The 19,084-nt window shown below is 38.1% G+C and overlaps 1 protein-coding gene across 1 annotated transcript in view; it reads right to left on the reverse strand.

Moving 5' to 3' along the window:
* Positions 1–19,084, reverse strand: part of LOC140158395 (uncharacterized) — a 45,614-nt gene that overhangs the window by 12,756 nt on the left and 13,774 nt on the right. The window contains exons 13-19 of the mRNA XM_072181488.1: positions 16,850–16,954; positions 15,778–16,089; positions 13,913–14,017; positions 11,430–11,669; positions 7,678–7,785; positions 5,365–5,493; positions 3,421–3,551 (exon numbers count right to left, since the gene is read on the reverse strand). Of these exons, the coding sequence (XP_072037589.1) occupies positions 3,421–3,551; positions 5,365–5,493; positions 7,678–7,785; positions 11,430–11,669; positions 13,913–14,017; positions 15,778–16,089; positions 16,850–16,954 (1,130 nt within the window). The remainder of the gene's footprint in view (positions 1–3,420; positions 3,552–5,364; positions 5,494–7,677; positions 7,786–11,429; positions 11,670–13,912; positions 14,018–15,777; positions 16,090–16,849; positions 16,955–19,084) is intronic.

The following is a 19,084-nucleotide window of genomic DNA, read 5'->3' on the forward strand; positions in this document are numbered from 1 at the left end:
ACACCAAAAATATGAAGAAATTATTTCCAAACCGTGTTAAGTCAACAATCATTATGTTTTCAAGAATGCTGGTTAACAAAAAGCAGGCCATTGTCTCATTTTGTGAACAAAGGTCCACATACCATTGTTTCCTTCCGTTTCCTTTATAATCGGTTACCCAAATGAAGCTATAATACCAGCTTTATTGCGATATCGCACATGTAAAACAGACACATGTGCACAACCAGAGAAGATCCGATTTAATCAGTTGAGCTGTTTCAATGAGTGTTATCTTGGTTTAATAGCTTTTAATGGGGTTTAAGTCCTGCAAAGGTCGAGATGAATTCTAATGTATTTGAGAATAAACATTGACTTTGTTCATACTGCAGTTACTGTCCGTTTTCCTATACACAATACACAGTGCTCTATCCATTGACGCGTGACCTCTACAAATGATGTATGTTGGAAGAATGGGCACTTGACTAGTTAACATCACTGTGTGAAAAATAACCAGCCAATATTTAAAGTATTCTCCAAACTTCTAGCAAATATATTTCTCTAACATGACCTAAAATTACAGCTAGGTTAGATGTTCAGAAGGGGTCGCACTTTCGTAGAATATGAGTGAGGGCAAAGCATAGCTAGCTCATAGCTAGCCAACTCCCCGTGTTAATTGAATGGAGATTTGACCGACAATATTGAGCTATATTGGTAACGGACCGCTCACTTCTGAAGGATGCCACAAAAAAACAGGTACAAGCTACATTTAAAGTATTCTATGAAATTCTAGAAAATATAGTTTTGTAACATGTCCTAAATTTTTAGCTAATTTAGGTGTTTGGAGAGGGTCGCACTTTTGTGTTTTAGGAAGGATATGTAAACGACAAATAACACCAAAAATATGAAGAAATTATTTCCAAACCGTGTTAAGTCAACAATCATTATGTTTTCAAGAATGCTGGTTAACAAAAAGCAGGCCATTGTCTCATTTTGTGAACAAAGGTCCACATACCATTGTTTCCTTCCGTTTCCTTTATAATCGGTTACCCAAATGAAGCTATAATACCAGCTTTATTGCGATATCGCACATGTAAAACAGACACATGTGCACAACCAGAGAAGATCCGATTTAATCAGTTGAGCTGTTTCAATGAGTGTTATCTTGGTTTAATAGCTTTTAATGGGGTTAAGTCCTGCAAAGGTCGAGATGAATTCTACTGTAGACATGACTGCATCATGTGTAAAATGCTTTTACGAAAAGTTATTTATATGGCTATATTTTACACCCTTCTATGACTGGTACACTCAGCCAGCAGTATTATAGTGTTTCTGTATGCAGATCGTTATCAACAGAATCCATGCGCGCATAGCTGACCCGCCCATTCACACACACACACACATACCCATCCCATACTCCCCACACACCCCCCCCCCACACACACACAGAGGTCATGCGAAAGATGGATTTTTAATGTCACAAAAACAACAGGTCCGCAAAATTTGCAACGGACCCGCTTCATCATGATGCAGTCATGTCTACAGTAGAATTCACCTCGACCTTTGCAGGACTTAAACCCCATTAAAAGCTATTAAACCAAGATAACACTCATCATTGAAAACAGCTCAACTGATTAAATCATATCTTCTCTGGTTAAATACACACAACATATGTTTCTGCTTTACACGTACAATGGAGCAATGCGCTGGGATTACAGTTTCAGTTGGGTGAACGATTATAAAGCGAGCGCTAGAGAACAATTCTGTGTGGTCTTTGTATACGAAATGAGACAATACGTGCTTATTGTTAACCAGCGTTCTTGAAAATGAGAAGCATGGTGGTTTGCAGACTTAACACGGTTTGGAAATAATTTCTTCATATTTTTGGTGTTATCTGTCGTTTACATATCCTTCCTAAAACACCAAAGTACGCATATTTCCAAACATCTAAATTAGCTAAAAATTTAGGACATGTTAGAAAACTATATTTTCTAGAATTTTAGAAGAGTACTTTTAATATTGGCCGGTTATTTTTCACACAGCGACGTTAACTAGGCAATGTACTATTACCTATAACATACACTAAAACACCAAAGTACGCATATTTCCAAACATTTAAATTAGCTAAAAATTTAGGACATGTTACAAAACTATATTTTCTAGAACTTTAGGAGAGTACTTTTAATATTGGCCGGTTATTTTTCACACAGCGACGTTAACTAGGCAAATCCCCATACTTTTAACGTAGGCTATTTGTAGAGGTCACGCGTCAATGGTAAGAGCACTGTGTATTGTGTATAGGAAAACGGACAGTAACTGCAGTATGTAGGCCTAAGCCTCAGCGCATTCAACACTATGCTAATACACTGTGTCAATAGACATTGACATTCATAGATAAACAAATTAAACATTTGCAATTAAAATTCATGTTTTTGAACGATTCTAGAAAATCTATCAATAAAAATCCAGCGATGACGTCACTGGGTCAACGATTTTCCGAATGCTGATTGGTTGATTGCGTCACTGTCAGTGATCTGTACACGCATGATTTTTTCTATGGGTAAAATACACTGTGGGGGCTAAACTTGACGCCAATGTGTGTGTGTGTGTGGGGGGGGGGGTGCGTTGGGGGATGTGTGTGTGATTTTGACCAATTTAATCTCATATCATTTTAGCTTAAAAAGTTCAAATTTGTTCCAATTTCAATCAGTTAGCTTCAATAAGGCAACATTTTTTGCGCGGTTTGTAAACAGTTGTACCATCCGAAGAGCCAGGGGACCACTCATGTTACCGTGCCCAGGGGCAGCAAAAGGTTATCCGGCCCTATGACCGGGCTAGACTGACCCACAGTCTCGGTTCGGTTCCATCTCTGGATAATGTAACAATAAATAATTACATATTGCCCTATGAAAACAATGCCAAAGTCCTGTAACCCCCCCCCCCCCCTCTCCTTAGTTTTCTCAATGCCAAAAACCCATTCCTCTTCATCTACGCCACCGATTACACACACAGTCGAACCATGCAGCAATATAGAAACATACTCGTATTATTAGTGAACGCGAAAGTCCAGTGAGCGCTGATCAGACTGACCCGCAGTCTCGGTTCGGGTCCATCTCTGGATAATGTAACAATAAATAATTACATAATGCCCTATGAAAAAAATGCCAAAGTCCTGTAACCCCTCCCCTTAGTTTTCTCAATGCCAAAAACCCATTATCCACAAATCGACGCCACTGATTACACACACAGTCGACCCATGCAGCAATATAGAAACATACTCGTATTATTAGTGAACGCGAAAGTCCAGTGAGCGCTGATTCCTGGGTTGATTTTTAATGTTATATAGTCTACAGTACCAGTCGTTATCCATGGATCCGAGGGAGGGTCTAAGACCGGCCCTGGGACATTGAAGTGGAGCCTTGGACCTTGCAATTTTCTACTCACCATGGGTCGTAAAATTGCTGACCAATAGTTATGTTCGACATGTCCACTCGTTATTCTTTCTCCAGCACCAAGAGAGACTAGTTCGTCTTCGAATTTATAGAAAGTGAATTCACCTGTCATCTTTTGTGCATCTGCGAGAAAAGAAGATTACAGTTTGATCAGCTCCTAATCGGCGGGAATTGTTAGGCTTTTACCACTACGCCGAAAAGTAGACCGACGTTAAGAGTGATATAGTTGACCAATATTCATGATATTATAGTCTATATTAAAAAGTAGATAAAGTATATGACTTCAATTAATAATTCGTGATGCTTCTGGTGAGATGTCATGAGACAATTCTCAAAATAAAATATTGATATTAATCCGCGATGTTATAAGGCCCGCCGATTACAAACATAGTCAATGACTTCCTCAAGTGGACACGCACCATGAAAGCTAAACCAATCAAATGCCGGTCGCATGCAATGACGAAGTTCGTCCAAAACAGTATACAAAGACGAGAAGGACAAAAAACTCAGTATACGACCCTAAGTTAACAAATGATCAAGCAAGTGCTTGACCGGTCTTGTCAAAGATGTGGATGAAGATGAAATGCTTGTCTACCTATATGGTTGTGCTAAGCAGGTACAGAGGCTCAAGTGGGAATCCGCCCCTAAGTTAACAATTGATGGAGGAGAGATTGCTAGCATCTGCAGTCAGCGGATGAGATTTCTTGGCAAGCTAATCTTTGAAGACTTGAAAGACCATGCCATCAGACAATCCGTGAAATACAAACTGGCACATAATGTTAAAAACAACGGCCAAGAGCCAACTCAACGGTATCGTGAAGATGTGGATCTACAACAACGCAATCATACCCAAACTGACATGGGAGTTCGCCATATATATAGAACTTTCCAATTACGTTCCTCGAGAATCTGGAGGTTACGTGCACCAAACACTTGCAGCGATGGGCTGGAGTAAGCCGATGCACCACCAACACCGCCCTGTACCGAAGTAGGAATAGATACGGCTTACAGCTAAAGAGGCTCACCACTTCTGTAAAGTGCATGCAGGTCACCAAGTACCATCTCAACAAACACTCTATGGATGGAAGCACTCAAGCTCTATACAAAAACTGTCTCCAAAAGAAGGCAAAGCAAGTCAGATGGAATGGAGTCAAGGAACTAGAGCAGAGAGAACGTCATGAGATGTGCAGAGGACAGATATATAGAGCAGGCCTTGTCTTTAAAAAGAACCAAAATATAATCAAAGACATGAAGCCGCATAAACACAGCAAGTGCTTGACCGGTCTTGTCAAAGATGTGGATTATGATATGCTTGTCTAGGTTGTGCTAAGCAGGTACAGTGGCTCAAGTGGGACTCCACCATGCAAGTTGACACATCATGGAAGAAGTTGCTGTACGTGTGGACATCCGAGCTGTTGTCGTTCCATATCAACGCCATACATGATCAACTGCCAACTCCCACGAACCTGAGATTATGGGGCAAGACCAATCTAGGATCCTGCCAGCTATACCATCACAGCAACTGTACACTGTTCCATATCCTATGGCTGCAACTTCTCACTGCAAAGTGGGCGGTACAACAAAAAATTACTGGCGTCATGACAAAACCTTAAAAGCCACAGCAACTGGTGTGATGCCCTTCATCGATGAGGCTAATCAAAGGAAACATGGTATGCCAGAAAATACAAACTACATCGCTACTATCGCATTCCGCACTGCAGATGGTACAGCCTACAGGAACTCAGCCTTGCCTCTTCCAAAGAAGGAAGGTACAAACATCCTATACATGTTATTTTTTGGTGGAAATGAAAGATCACTTGAAACATAAAACAGAAGCATACATTGACTCAATTTTCTCAAAATTCTCGATTCGTCACTCTGCCGAATTTTAACGAATAATGTAGAGCAGCAATGAACAAAACAACAAACAACTTACTTTCAGGTTGTCCACATGTTGTATCGCTGATTGGTACACAATCATACCCGCGTTGCCGGTCAACACACGTGGAGTTCTTTGGACATAGTGGTGGCCGAATTTCACACTCGTTAATATCGTTCATAACGTCTAGAGGAAAACATAATATATAATCAGAATTAATAAAAAAATTCCTTTAAACAAGAAATGGGCACCCAATGAGAACTATAATGTGATGTGCTGAAATGAAACCGTTTGGATAAATGTGCCTTCTTTTCACATCTTCTGTAGATAACATAAACATGATAAACTGTGAAATCGACCAGCATATTGACAGTGTTTTTATTGTAAGTATATGCATGGTGTCATGTTTGCTCACTGCTAGCTGTGGCCTAGTGGGGGTGTTGGACAACAGTAGTAGATCGCAGTAGCCTACTTAAATATTCCTCTGTGCTGGTTATTGGTTATTCGCTGCAGAAGTGACGTAATAATCGGATTAACTACCATAGCAATAGATGAAAACAATTTTTGAATTGAAGTTGTGCATATTACGAATCATACCAAACTTATGGCGGACTTCTCACATGCATTCATTAAAAGTATGATTATAATCTACCGCGACAGTTCGTCTCACACACATAACAAATGCACTACGATCAAATAGGTTGGTGACAACATTTGATTGAATGGACTGCACTGCGCCATTATGATTACGGTGAAGGACACCGGTTCAAATCCTTTGTTTGGAGCCAATCGATAAAAGCATGCAGGGCATCTATAAATCGCCCTGCACTACAAGCAGGTTGCATTCATCACCTGTGTAGTATGTTTGCAATCATAGATTGAATACAATACCGCTCTTTTCAAACATACTAATCTTACAGGTGCGAGTGATTAGCATTTCTTTGACATCTATGTATAGTTTGGTGCTGAAATGGGAATATTTAGCTTGAGTCAAAAGTAGCCGCCCGCAGAACTTTAAAAAAAAATATTTCTGAGACCTACTCGTTCAGAATCTGGCGGGTGCCACCCTACTCTTGAGAATTTTAAAATAAATGACCCCAAAATGACCCCGCAAGGTTATACAGGGGTCAAAAATTGAAAGTGTTCAAATATCAAATTATTTGTCTAGGCCCAAGGATTACAAATATGTATTTTTTTTCTCAATACGATCTACGGTTCAGAATTTATGAGCCGCAACAGGTCAAGGCCAGGGTCAATTTCCAGTTTGCATAGGGGTCCAAATTTTAAGTTGCTCCGATTTTCGTGAAAGTTGTAGCAAATTGTTTGCCTACCAAGACAGAATGATAACAATTAAGTAGTCATATGTTTGCTGTAACAATTATTTATTGCAAGATTCAAGGTCCTTAACAGAAACTGTCGATATAATAATTTTCTATCATATTTCTGAATGCATTCATTTCAATTAAGTTGCCAACTATTAGCCCCTGAGCCCTTATTGTCAAAAAGCAATTTTGAACACTTAAAGGAGTATTTCGTGATCATAGCATTCTCTTTTTATGACATTTTTCAGTAGATATCCACGAAAAAAGCTTATTCCCAAAATTTCAGTTGATTCCGATTTTGCGTTTGCGAGTTATCCATGATTATGTGAATACACTGCTCCATAGACAATACGTTGTAATTTCGTTCTGGTGCACCAGAACGAAATTCAAATTTCGCGATATCTTTGCTAAACGAATTTATCTGCAAGAAATATTTTGTATATAAACATTATGTAGCCAGAGGTTTCCAGTGATACAAAAATCTCAACTTTTTTGGAGAAAAGTGGGGGGATGATGCTGTGGATCACGAAATGCCCTTTTAATTGACCAATTCGTAAAAGCTCAGAAACTTAAAATACCATTATTTCGTTGGTAGGAGTTCTCCGTATATAATCTAATAATTATATCGCGTTTACCTGGGGAATACTGTCATCATTTATAACTGAGTTCAACCTTAACTAACGATTTTCTATGGTAAAACAACGTGCCCTATGGTTAATTTTGCAACTTCAAACATACAAACCGTCTCAAAAGTCTTAGTGATAGGGAACTTTCTTCATTTCAACACTGATCAATGCCTAGAAAAATGTCTTTTGCGTTGCATGTCAAAGTACCGTAATATTTCGTCATTTCCTGCCCGGATTCCTTTTCTCCGATCGGCACCAGATGAATTAATCTTCCTTTAGCGCGCTACTAACAAATCAAGGATCGTGGGTAGTTTGATTGACAGTGACGTCAGACGCATAAAAATATTTTTAATTCTGTCTTAGATTATAATAATTAAATATTCATATGTTATAGCTGTAATATCAATTGCAAGTTACCATACCTGTTTCACATTGCTCCCCTGTATATCCCGGTGGACATAAACACCGATCGGGTCGTCCTGGACAGAAACCACCGTTATAACATATCAAAGTACATCGTTGGATTGAATCTATAAAGATAGATAATTATAAATCACAAAGTGCAACATTGGGTTTTACTGTAATTATAGAGGTTGGTGCACCCACTTCTTCCTAATTTAAGTAGGAAGCAGAGGCTTTTACTAAGCAAATGCCTTCACAGCAAACACAAAACGTTTTCGACATCATTCGCAAAAGGTTATAAAAGGTTGTCAGAAAACGTTTAAATGTCGGGTTATACAAAGGGTATATCAAGAGTATAAAACGTTTTCATAACCTTAAAAAACATTTTTTGATAATCTACTACTCAGCAAACCAAAATGTTTTACAGAAAACGTTTAAATGTCGGGTTATATAAAGGGTATAAAAACGTTTTAATAACATTCCAAAAACATTCTTGAAAACTTGATACAAATCATTCTAAACAGAATGTTATTTTGAGGTTGAAAAAATATTTTGCGAAAAATGTTTCCCCCAAAATATTTTCAATAACGTTTTAAAAACGTTTTCATGACCTTTATATAACCCGACATTTAAATGTTATTAGAAGGTTTTGAAAAAACATTTTAAGAACATTTTTGTGTTTGCTGGGTTCAAATATTTTAACATAATGTTAATTAAATATTGACACAATATTTGGCAAAAATGTTTGCAAAAATAGTTTACAATAACATTTTATGAAAACATTGAAAAATATTGATGTAGTGCGTTTTCATACAAAACGTTTTAAAACGTTATCATGACCTTTATATAACCCGACATTTTAATGTTATTAAAACGTTTTACCTAAACCAAAAGCCAAAATATAACTTATTTAAAACGTTTTTAAAACGTTTTTGTGTTTGCTGGGTAGCAGCTTTGGGAGTGTCAAGTAGGAAGAGAAACATCATCATGGTCTCAGCTTCTCGTTACTGTCCTGAAATTTGACGCTCCAAGTCGATGTTTTTCTGGAGAAATCATGCAAAAACAGCGACCATGGTGGCTACCACTTTTTAAATACTTCGGACTTCTGGGCAGGGAATTATGAATGAAATCGCAATGAATCAGTCTCCTCAATAGCTAGTTTGGTTTCGCGTCATTCACACAAATATTGTTAGTGTGGAAAGAGCGAACCGTATTGACGGTTGAAGAGACTCGGCTCCAAGATGGTATTATATACATATAAGTTCTAAAATTCCCAACGCAAATACAACTGACTCCGTGGCACAATCGGTAAGAGCGCTGTAGCATTGAACACCAGGTAAAGGTCCAATCCCCGACGGTAGTAGGTTTTTTTCTATCCCTTTATAATCCTAAACTAAACTTTTTACTTTCATTTGAAATGTACATTGGAAGAGGAAATACATTTTGTTTGCTTTTTTCTGAATCGGTACTACATGGATGCGAAAAAGAGCTCCGTTCAACGTACGGATGGCATTGCAGGATAGGCATATTGTCGTCACAGACCATCTGTTTTGCTTCCAATATTGGCTTATTTGGTAGTTTTGACACAAAACTCTACTAAGAACGGTAAGAGGAATACAAAAAATATACTAGAGAGCATGCCACGGTTAATATGCCACCCCTTCAAACCTTGTTGTGGGGAGTGGTGTCACAACTTTGTATGAAAATCGCCAATTTTGAGGTCGCCATTGGATTAACACATAATCATGAAATCTTCACAAACAATTCTAAATTTGTTATGTGGTGTCAAAGCAAAATTATCTTACTCTAAAACCGTCGGGGTTCTGCAAAGTACCCCACTGCAAGTATGTAAATTTTCCATTTGTAATTGCTAACCGTGTATTTTGAATGGGGCTGTCAGCCCTGTATCTTCGCCAGCCTCGTACGTCACGGTCGCGCTTCCTGTGCCGCCTGTGAACGTGTATTGATTGTCAGTGCACCCCCACACGCACTGCGTCATTATTATGCACAACGGGAATTACGGCACATGTTGTTTGCCTGCCCAGTATGAAATTCACGCTTACCAAGGTATTGGACTGCAAATTTTGCTGTTTATTCACATTTACGCTGAAAATGCTCTCGTTTTTTTCACAAAGCTGCATAAAGGGGACGATATTTGATATTGTATGTTTGGTACCCATCAGTTTTCATTGATAATGGATGAGTCTGAACCATCAAAATTCAACATGAAGATGAAAATAATTTATAGATTAATTCTGGACATTTCAAGAGTATCCAATGATGCATTTGGAGGATACAGATTTGTCAATAAACATCAAAATTGACGTGTACCAATCATTTTGATACAGCCTGTATACATCATAAGGTGAAAATAAGCTTCAATGGTGACAGTGTTAATGTTCTACCAATGAACTTCATTATTCCTCAATGACACTTTCCATAGCTTTACGCTAGTCCTGCCGGTTGCCTTAGTACATCACGGGTCGACCGTTGCAAAGGTGGGACACTTGCTTGTGTAGCTAAAAGCCTTGTCATCCATAGGCTTAAGTAAAGCTCTGATATGTTTTGTAAGTAAGCATAGAGACGAAACATAATTCAAGGAACTATTCCCAAGTCACCTTCATAAGAGGAAATTATAATGGAGTGCTCATTATAAAAAGGGTAAATAGGGCTGCGATCGGGGACAGCGCTGGTGATCTACCAATGCATAATTTCTCCTGGCCTATGCCAGAGTTGCGATTGCGTTTCTCATTACGGAAAAAACAAAACAAGATACAATCTTGGGACTAATATGCCTATAATAATGGGACGATTATGCCGAAAATTAAACGATCTTGTATAATTGTAATGATTATGTCAGCGTGATTGAAATTAATCGTATTAATCAATATAAATCCTTTTGGGTATGTAATCCGTTAAAGCAAACTATATCTGAAAGTTGGCCTGGCAAGTTCTGTTAAATTGACAAACTGCATGCTCTAACACCCCTTAACCCACCATGACTCCCCTTAACCTACCCTGACAGCCCGACATACACCAACCCACCCTGACAACTCTTGATCCCCCTTGACACCCCTTAACAAACCGTGACATTCCGTAATCAATCATAACACGCGTTAACCCACCCTGACACCACTTGGTATGCCATGACACTCCTTAACCCCCCCCCTACACCCGCTAACCCATCCTAACACCCCTTAACCCACCCCGGCACCCCGTAAACTATACTGACCCTTCTTGACGCCCCTTGCCCACCATGACAGTCGATATCCCTTGACCCACCCTAAAACCTCTTGACCCACTCTGACACCCCTTGACCCATCCTGATACCCCTTGGCAAACTATGGCACCATTTGACCCACCGTGACACCCTTTGGCTGTACTTAACCCCCTTATCGTGGCACCTGAGAACCAATGACCAAAAATAAAAAAATACAGACCATTCTCTTTTTAATATGACATTGACATAGGCTCTAAAAACAAACGTTAACACTTTTTAAACACTAAAATGCGTTTATACGGATATGTTGTGAACCCAAATGACCTTTGACCCAATAATTATTATGTGGAATATGTTGGGCTTGATTGCTGATTATTGTGGCAAGATTCAGTTAAAATCGGACAAAGTACGACAGAGCTACATTACCGTATCAAAACAATAATGGGATTAAGATATTGATAAACAGTAACTGAAGTGTTTATTAAGTGTTATCAATAACACGTTTATGTTGCCGATATAAACACGTTTTCTACATGTAACCTTAAACGTTACCATCAATATCAGCAGTATCATCATCTATGACCATGATGGTTGCGCAGTTCACGAGAGTCATTACCCCAGGAGGCCCATTAATGCATATCCCGAAATGTTCTCCCAACTCCGGTGTATCATCATTTTTAATTTCAAGCGTAACTTCTTGTAGCATATCATCTTCGTTGAACATGACTTCATAATTTGTGAGTGGAGTGTAATCAATTTCCGGTGAAGCGGTGTAAGATATCGTCGAAACAGCTGGAAGAAAATTACATTTCAGTGTCAGCAAAACGATCATAGTTGTGTAATTATAAAGCATTACTTTCACGTAACTGACTGTCAGAGCATGAACAAGATCGTCGCATTGCCATGTTGGATACTTTGATCCACAAGAAAGAGGATGGTAGTTTATCGTTTAGTAGTGTCTATCGCAAGAGTACCCACACTGATCAATACCTCCATTTTGACAGTGAGTAATCAACCTCTTCAACATAAGCTTGGGGTCATACGCACCTTAAAAGCTCTTAAAACATCGCGCCCACACCATCTCTTCTGACAACGAGATTCTGGAGAAAGAACTTAGTCACATTCAACAGTCCCTCTCTGTGTGTGGATATACAAAGCAGGTATGGGACTCGCTCGCGAGTAACAAGATTACTCCTAAGCCGGGGAGACCAGACTCCCGGACCAGACTACACCACCCGGTAGGCAGTATAACCCTCCCCTACATACAGGGTGTCACTGAAGGCCTCAGTCGTAAAATACGCAAAGCGGGTGTGCAAGTACATGTTAAAGGCTTAATGTACGATTTCCTTCAAATTTTAAATTTGTCATTATATACTCAAAATGCTGAAATAATACTAGTAATAATGATCGGGAATGGTTTCTGTCCATTTTGAGCTGAAATAACGAGGTAACGTGAAAGAAACACTGCTTGTTATTTTTGCCGTTTAACACGCAGTTCTATGGGCGGACATAAAGTCATAATTTCTTGAATTATGACTTTATGTCGAACTTTGCTCTGTTTACCTACAAACACAAAACATTTGGCTGATTCCATTTAGGTGCAAGTTGTGACATGTGTAAACATTACAAATATGCAAAAAAATCAGGTTTGAAAACCAAATTCATATATATTATAAGATCGTACATTATGACTTTAAGCCGACCAACATAATCAGAAGCATGCTGGTAGCTCCGAAGGACAAACCTAAGAAATGCGACCGTTCTTGTGTCATCTACGGCATCTCGTGTAACAATTGTTCTTCCCAGTATGTGGGTGAAACCGAAAGACCTTTGCGAAACCGACTCGCAGAACCACGATGGCTTCAAAGAGGCATCAAGGAAGCCTACTATATAGCCGGCTTGGACCCCGATCTCAACCAGGACAAAGGGAGACACCATACTAACCAGCGTCTACAAGCCGATCATCACGTCACTGTGACCCCCGGGTTACCCCGTGGGTCACATGACTAGGAGTTTACCGCTCTACCTCACTTTCTGATGAAATCCCATGGATGTGGGATGAAATATCAAGTAAGTCAAATATTTGTTGAGATAACTGTTTAAAATCTCTGTTTATCAGTGTTACTGTGTTTTTTCCCATTTTCGAACACTATTGGTACATGCTACACTGTCAGTGATCAGCCATTTTCGGGCACTTGACTTGTCATTTACAATAATAGTACATGCTACACTGTCTGTAATTACAGCATTAGAATCAGCGGTGTAAGGTAGAAGGGTGTGTACTTATGAATATATTAACATTTTAACCCCGGATCTCAACATGCGCTTTCGTGCCGCGATGCGTAAAATTGTCAACCTCAAGATATGCTTCAAATTGTCCCTTTTTTTGCCAGGTTACATTTTTCATGTGTAAGCAAGTTTTTATAACTAACCAAAAATCATATCTATTTTTTTTCACTCCACCCTACTGGGAATGCAGATTCCGGAAGCGTATGAAATGGTTCGACTACAAAAACGATTCTCTTATAAATGCATAGACGCACAACTGAATTTCCACCTCCATACACCCGAGCACACACACCTTTCCAAGTACAGCGAATCTAGCCTTTACGCAGTCTTTGTTTATTAATACTACACGGTTGAGTACATAGCATCATAAGAGCTGTGTGAAATCTAGTGGAAAATAGGTATCTGTGATTGGTTTTTGTCAAAACCTCAAGCGTCCCCTTCATCCAATCAGAAATGTTTTTATATCGAACGAAAGCTAACACTTCCCCCTAAAAAACCCTAAAAACACATTTATTCATTAGGTCAACAGATAACGCAATTCAATGTTTATAGCAAGGCGAATGTTGTAAATCTGAAATTTGACCAAAATGTAGGTTTTAAAAGTCAAAACCTCAAGTGTTCCTTACAGTATTTTTCAAATTTCATATCATTAGAGCACACTTATATTGTCCGTATCTTGTGCAAAAAGTTACTATTTTCGCCTGTTTTGTCTAAAGAACGCTTACAAATTAATATGGATAACTTACTGACAGGGGTCTTTTCTGTGCGGGGTCCCATCTTCATAATCCCAACACGTGTCTTCTCCATGTCCTCTGATACGGTGAAGGATTCACTAACAAGTGTGAGCATTACTGGGTGACAAGAAGAATTGGTTTAAAATAACAAGCGTTGTATTGATTCCCAACACACAAGTTATTTAAACGAGCAAAACATTTAGTCAAGGAACATAGACCCATGAAGACACAGTATTTCTCTACTTAGGAAGAGAAATTAGTTACATGTTATTTACATTGTCTGTTTACATTGGAGCTGTGATTTTGCACAATGCGTGCTAATAGCCTAGCTGTCCAAATGGAACAATGTTTTAAAAATTTGGGGGGGGAGGTACATGCCTACCTTTAAACATATCACTAGAGTCTAACTCACTGAATGTGCCTTTAATTCCAGTGTGTGACCTTTGACCTCAATAACTTCATTTGCACAGGGGTACCTTCTTGGCACCCTGCGGATTCTGAATCTACATTCTGGCCGTTACATTAGTAGGCACATTCACAGTTAACAGCCATGGCCAGACAAGTAAAACAGCAGTGGCGTAGGTAGGGGGCAAAGGAGGGCACGTGCTGCCGTCCTAGGGGGAGGGGCACCGAATCGACAATTCTGCGTCCCCTCTAAACGGTGCGATGAAAGTCAAACTTTTCGCGCGATTCGCGCGCATTTAAATATAAATAGTCATTTGAAAGACCGTTTTATGACCAAATTAGTAGTATTTGTGAAAATTGTTTCTGGAATTGCCGAATGGGAGGAGGGTGGGCTATATTCTATGAGCCTTGCCCCGGGTGCCACAACCATTAGCTCAAAATATGCCGTGCACCATCAAGGAAAATCATCAATATAGTTTAAAAACAAACATTTGTTTCATGTGGGTATTTCAATGCCAAGATGCGCGATGCGGAGAAAAAAATACGTCAGGGTTTTATGATAAGTTGTTTGATGGCATGTAGAACTGTATTCATTTTAAAGCAAAGGCGCTATTTATCTCAAATCTTGTTTGCTTCTTTTCAAGACTGTTGTAAAATGCCATTAAAACATCATAAAAATGAGTTACTAATAGCAACGAAATTTTCGAAAAAAAATATTATCATGAAATGAAAGGAATAACTCATATTAATTGGGATAAATTAAACTTAAAATATATGTAAATGTCGCCCTCAATTTGCACACAAATATACAATTTATAGAATAAAAATTACCATAAAAAGGCAAAAAAAGATGAAAAAAAGGAGAATCTATGTTAACTTGAAAATAGCTAAAGATTACATGTGTATACTAGTATTAGTATGATAGCGGCTGGTATTGTCCAGGTCTAGAATGGAAAATTATAGTTTGATCAGCTCGTAATCGGCGGGCCTTATAACATCGCGGATTAATATCAATATATTTAATTTCGAGAACTGTCTTGTGACATGCCGCCAGAAGTATCACAAATTATTAATTCAAGTCCTATACTTTATCTAATTTATTTAACACACACAATAAATACCAGACAGGTCAACAATATCACTCTTTAGCATGGGTCTACTTTTCGGCGTAGTGGTAAAAACCCAACAATTCCCGCTGATTACAAGCTGATGAAAGTATATATGTTTTATTAGAAAATTAATGAATGATCACATCAAACAACAGTGATATTGTTACCTTAATACAACGTAGGTTCAATACGGATTATAGTACTTGCAGAATAGTTATATATTCATATATTAACGTGTTATTTACTTTGATTTTTCAAAATCAAACATGAATGAAATCATTCAAATTTGCTCTCGATATTGGGAACGCACGTGTAAACTTTTAATGGCCAAATTGTTGTTCAAATCCTTTTTAGAGTCCTTACCATCATCATTTTCAATGAAGATATGGGCGATACTAGGCAAGCCAAGTTCAGCGCCCGTCACGTTTCGGATACCTATACTAAAGCTTTCCATTGGCTCCATATCGTCATCCCTGTTATTGATAACCACGTGGAAAGTATATTTACATTCGCCTTTGTTGAAGATTATATGACGGATGAGTGGGTCGTAGTCATCATAATCGCCATCATCAGACCCACTGCCAGACCCACTGCCAGACCCTCTGCCAGACCCACTGTTATCATTGTGGTTACTATAACCGTGGCCATAGGCAGTACCATCGAAAGTGAATACATCTGTTAACAGAAGATAATAACAAGTTATTCAAGACCCGCTCCCACAAAACCTGGGCAATGTCGCCATAGCTCTAATAGGAAGATATTTTGCCAACTCTCTAGTAGAGGATTTGATGTTATGGAACATGCTCTATAATAAGGATAGGCAGGCTCACAAAAAGTCTTTTATTAAACACTTTTAAATTAAGGTACCAGTTATGTTCACCCCTGTATAGCCTAAACAAATATATATGTTAACATTAAAACCAGCAGTCAATACCTTTATCTCTGGTTTAGTTAAGACCTCATTTGTTGAAGTTGAGAGTACAGTACTAAGTAACGGCGATTAAAAAGCCAAAGAAGTTGCACTTTTAAATGCATGTTCTAATCAATGGAAAGCACAGCAGTAGTTGTTTTATTCGAGAACACTTTGTGTACAATTCAATAGGGCATCCATTGGAGCAAACTTCAACTTTTTGAATTAACATCTGCCTTGGAATTTTTGATTACCGTTTCTTTATTTCTTGACAGAATTTCAACGAATGGAGGTCTTAAATCCGACCTAAACGATGCAGCTATTGGCTGTGAGTTCTAATTATGACATATCTGTCTTTGTTTAGAATGCAGGGGTAGAAATGTTTGGTGTCTGTTTGCACCACAGCCAAAATTGGTTTGATCTTGGGATCGACCGTCGATGCTGCGTCGATGTTTGACCTACCAACTACTGACGAAGCATCGATAGCTGATCGAAAGATCGAAACAATTTGGATGATAAACTAACCAAAACTTGCAACGTTTCCGAGGTAGCCTTCCCTACAAACTGTTACTTCCACAAGTTTTTTTGATTCTGAAACGGAATACATTTCCATTCCAAACTTGACCTCCGCTGTAAGGAAAGCAAAACAAAAAACATGATATAAATTAAAACGAAGAAGAGGCAACAGCGGGGATCTACAAGAATGGTGCATAAAATTGCACTGTATTTTTGTGGGGCCTGAGAGCACATCAGATATATCGAATTGCTGATACGAAGAATGTCATTTTGATATCAAATATAATTTTGATTTTTTTGAAATTCGCGATATAATACAAATTTTACGGTAAATTATTCAGAATTGATATTTTTGATATTCAACAGTCTTCGAAGTAAAATTTATACATGTAATGATATTTACTTAAAGTGTATGTAGCTGGGAGGGAAAGCCGACGAGCATTTGAAAAATTTGACTTTTCGTATAAAAGATCTACATTTTGTCCCCAAAATACCTAAAATGTGTATTTTCAATACGAAAGGTCTAAATTTTCTAATGATCGTCGGCTTTCCTCCCAGCTACATACATTTTAAGTACATATTAGTAATTTTATTTAAAGGACTGTTAAATATGTAATTTGTCATAAAGTGTGTTTTATATCGCAAATTAAAAAAAAATCAAAATTACTTAATATCAAAAGGACATTCCTCGTATTCAGAATGCAATTCGATATGTCTGATGTGCACTCATGTCCCACAAAAAATACTGCACAAGCGTTGCTATAAGACAAGAAATAATGAATAAAATGAAATAGTCAAAATATTTATTTTTTCTGGAAAAAATCATACAGTGGCGTTTAGTATTATAGATAGTATACTATACGCCACTTACATGTGCTATACTTTTCCCTATTATGTTTACATGAAAAGTGTATCACAGTTGCGTTTACCATAGGGAGAAGTATATATTATAACATAGTGGCGTACACTGAAATACATTACTATGCTCACTGATATCTACTTCTTATCATCTTCTTAATAAAATATTGTCACAAACCCCTCACAGAAATATCCTGCGCCTCCTCGAGTCACTTCCGGTCCTGCCGGGACTCGAACCCACGACCCTGGGATTAAGAGGCGAGCGCGCTAGTGTATAGACCAAAAGAGGACTTCGCCCGTCATGTCTATAACACTAACGCACTTATACCTCCGTGACAATATTACTTAATTCTCTGCTTTGACACATGGCGTAATTGAACGATATTTGAAACCAATATACCAAAAGTTGTAAAATGACAAAAAAAAACAAAAAAAAGATTACGTCACTATGTGATGAACCCGATGATTTATGTACGTAATATAAATTTGCCCGAAAAAAAGAGAATCATTGATCATGTTGATAAAAATGAAGTCATTCAGCAATATTAAATATCTGATCTTGCAATTGAATACATGAATACAAAAACCACCTAAGTCCATGCAAAGTTATTTTGAGAGAAAAACCCGTGTATCATTTTAATTCCTTCAGTTAGATTTACCTGATCAATATGGTAAGTTTTACGTGCAAATGAGTGGATTAACCTGTATTAGGTATGACGATTAGCATTTCAGGGACTTCGTGGGGGTTCATTTTAAACTTTGGACTTTTTTGAATCATATACAAAGACAAGAATGTTAGAATGAGATTACCACTAGTAAGATAATACAAAATAAAGCACACATGTATGTATAATGTTGATAAGCATTCTGCCATGAAATATAAACCACACACTTTCCTTTATTAAACCCATTTTTTGTTCAAAAGTCATTCTCTAGCAATGAATGTGTTACAAGTGGACTTTTATACATACTGGATTTTAATCAATGTGTTACAAGACTCAAATCATGGAATTGGGTGATTCTTTCATACATGCTATTTTTCACATGCCCAATAGACACAGAGAATGAATTTGAGTTGTTCTTTCATGCATATGACAGGCCTATGTATAGCAACAATTTCCCATGCTTAACTCAATTTGGCCAAAGTATGGACTTAGGTGGCTTTTGTATTCATATATTCAATTGAATCATACTATAATAATGGGCTATTCCAGTTGAAGTCTATACACCCCCTATGAAAGACATGATCTTCCACAAAGGGAGTGTGAATTTCAAACAGGGTTACCTGATATGAGTGACTCTATTCAAAATTTACACCCTCTGTGTAATAGATTAAGGTTATGTCTTCCATAGGGGGTGTAAGGATTTCAACTAGAATAGCCCCAT

Source organism: Amphiura filiformis, chromosome 8 (genome assembly GCF_039555335.1).
Source record: "Amphiura filiformis chromosome 8, Afil_fr2py, whole genome shotgun sequence".
Lineage (NCBI taxonomy): Eukaryota > Metazoa > Echinodermata > Ophiuroidea > Amphilepidida > Amphiuridae > Amphiura > Amphiura filiformis.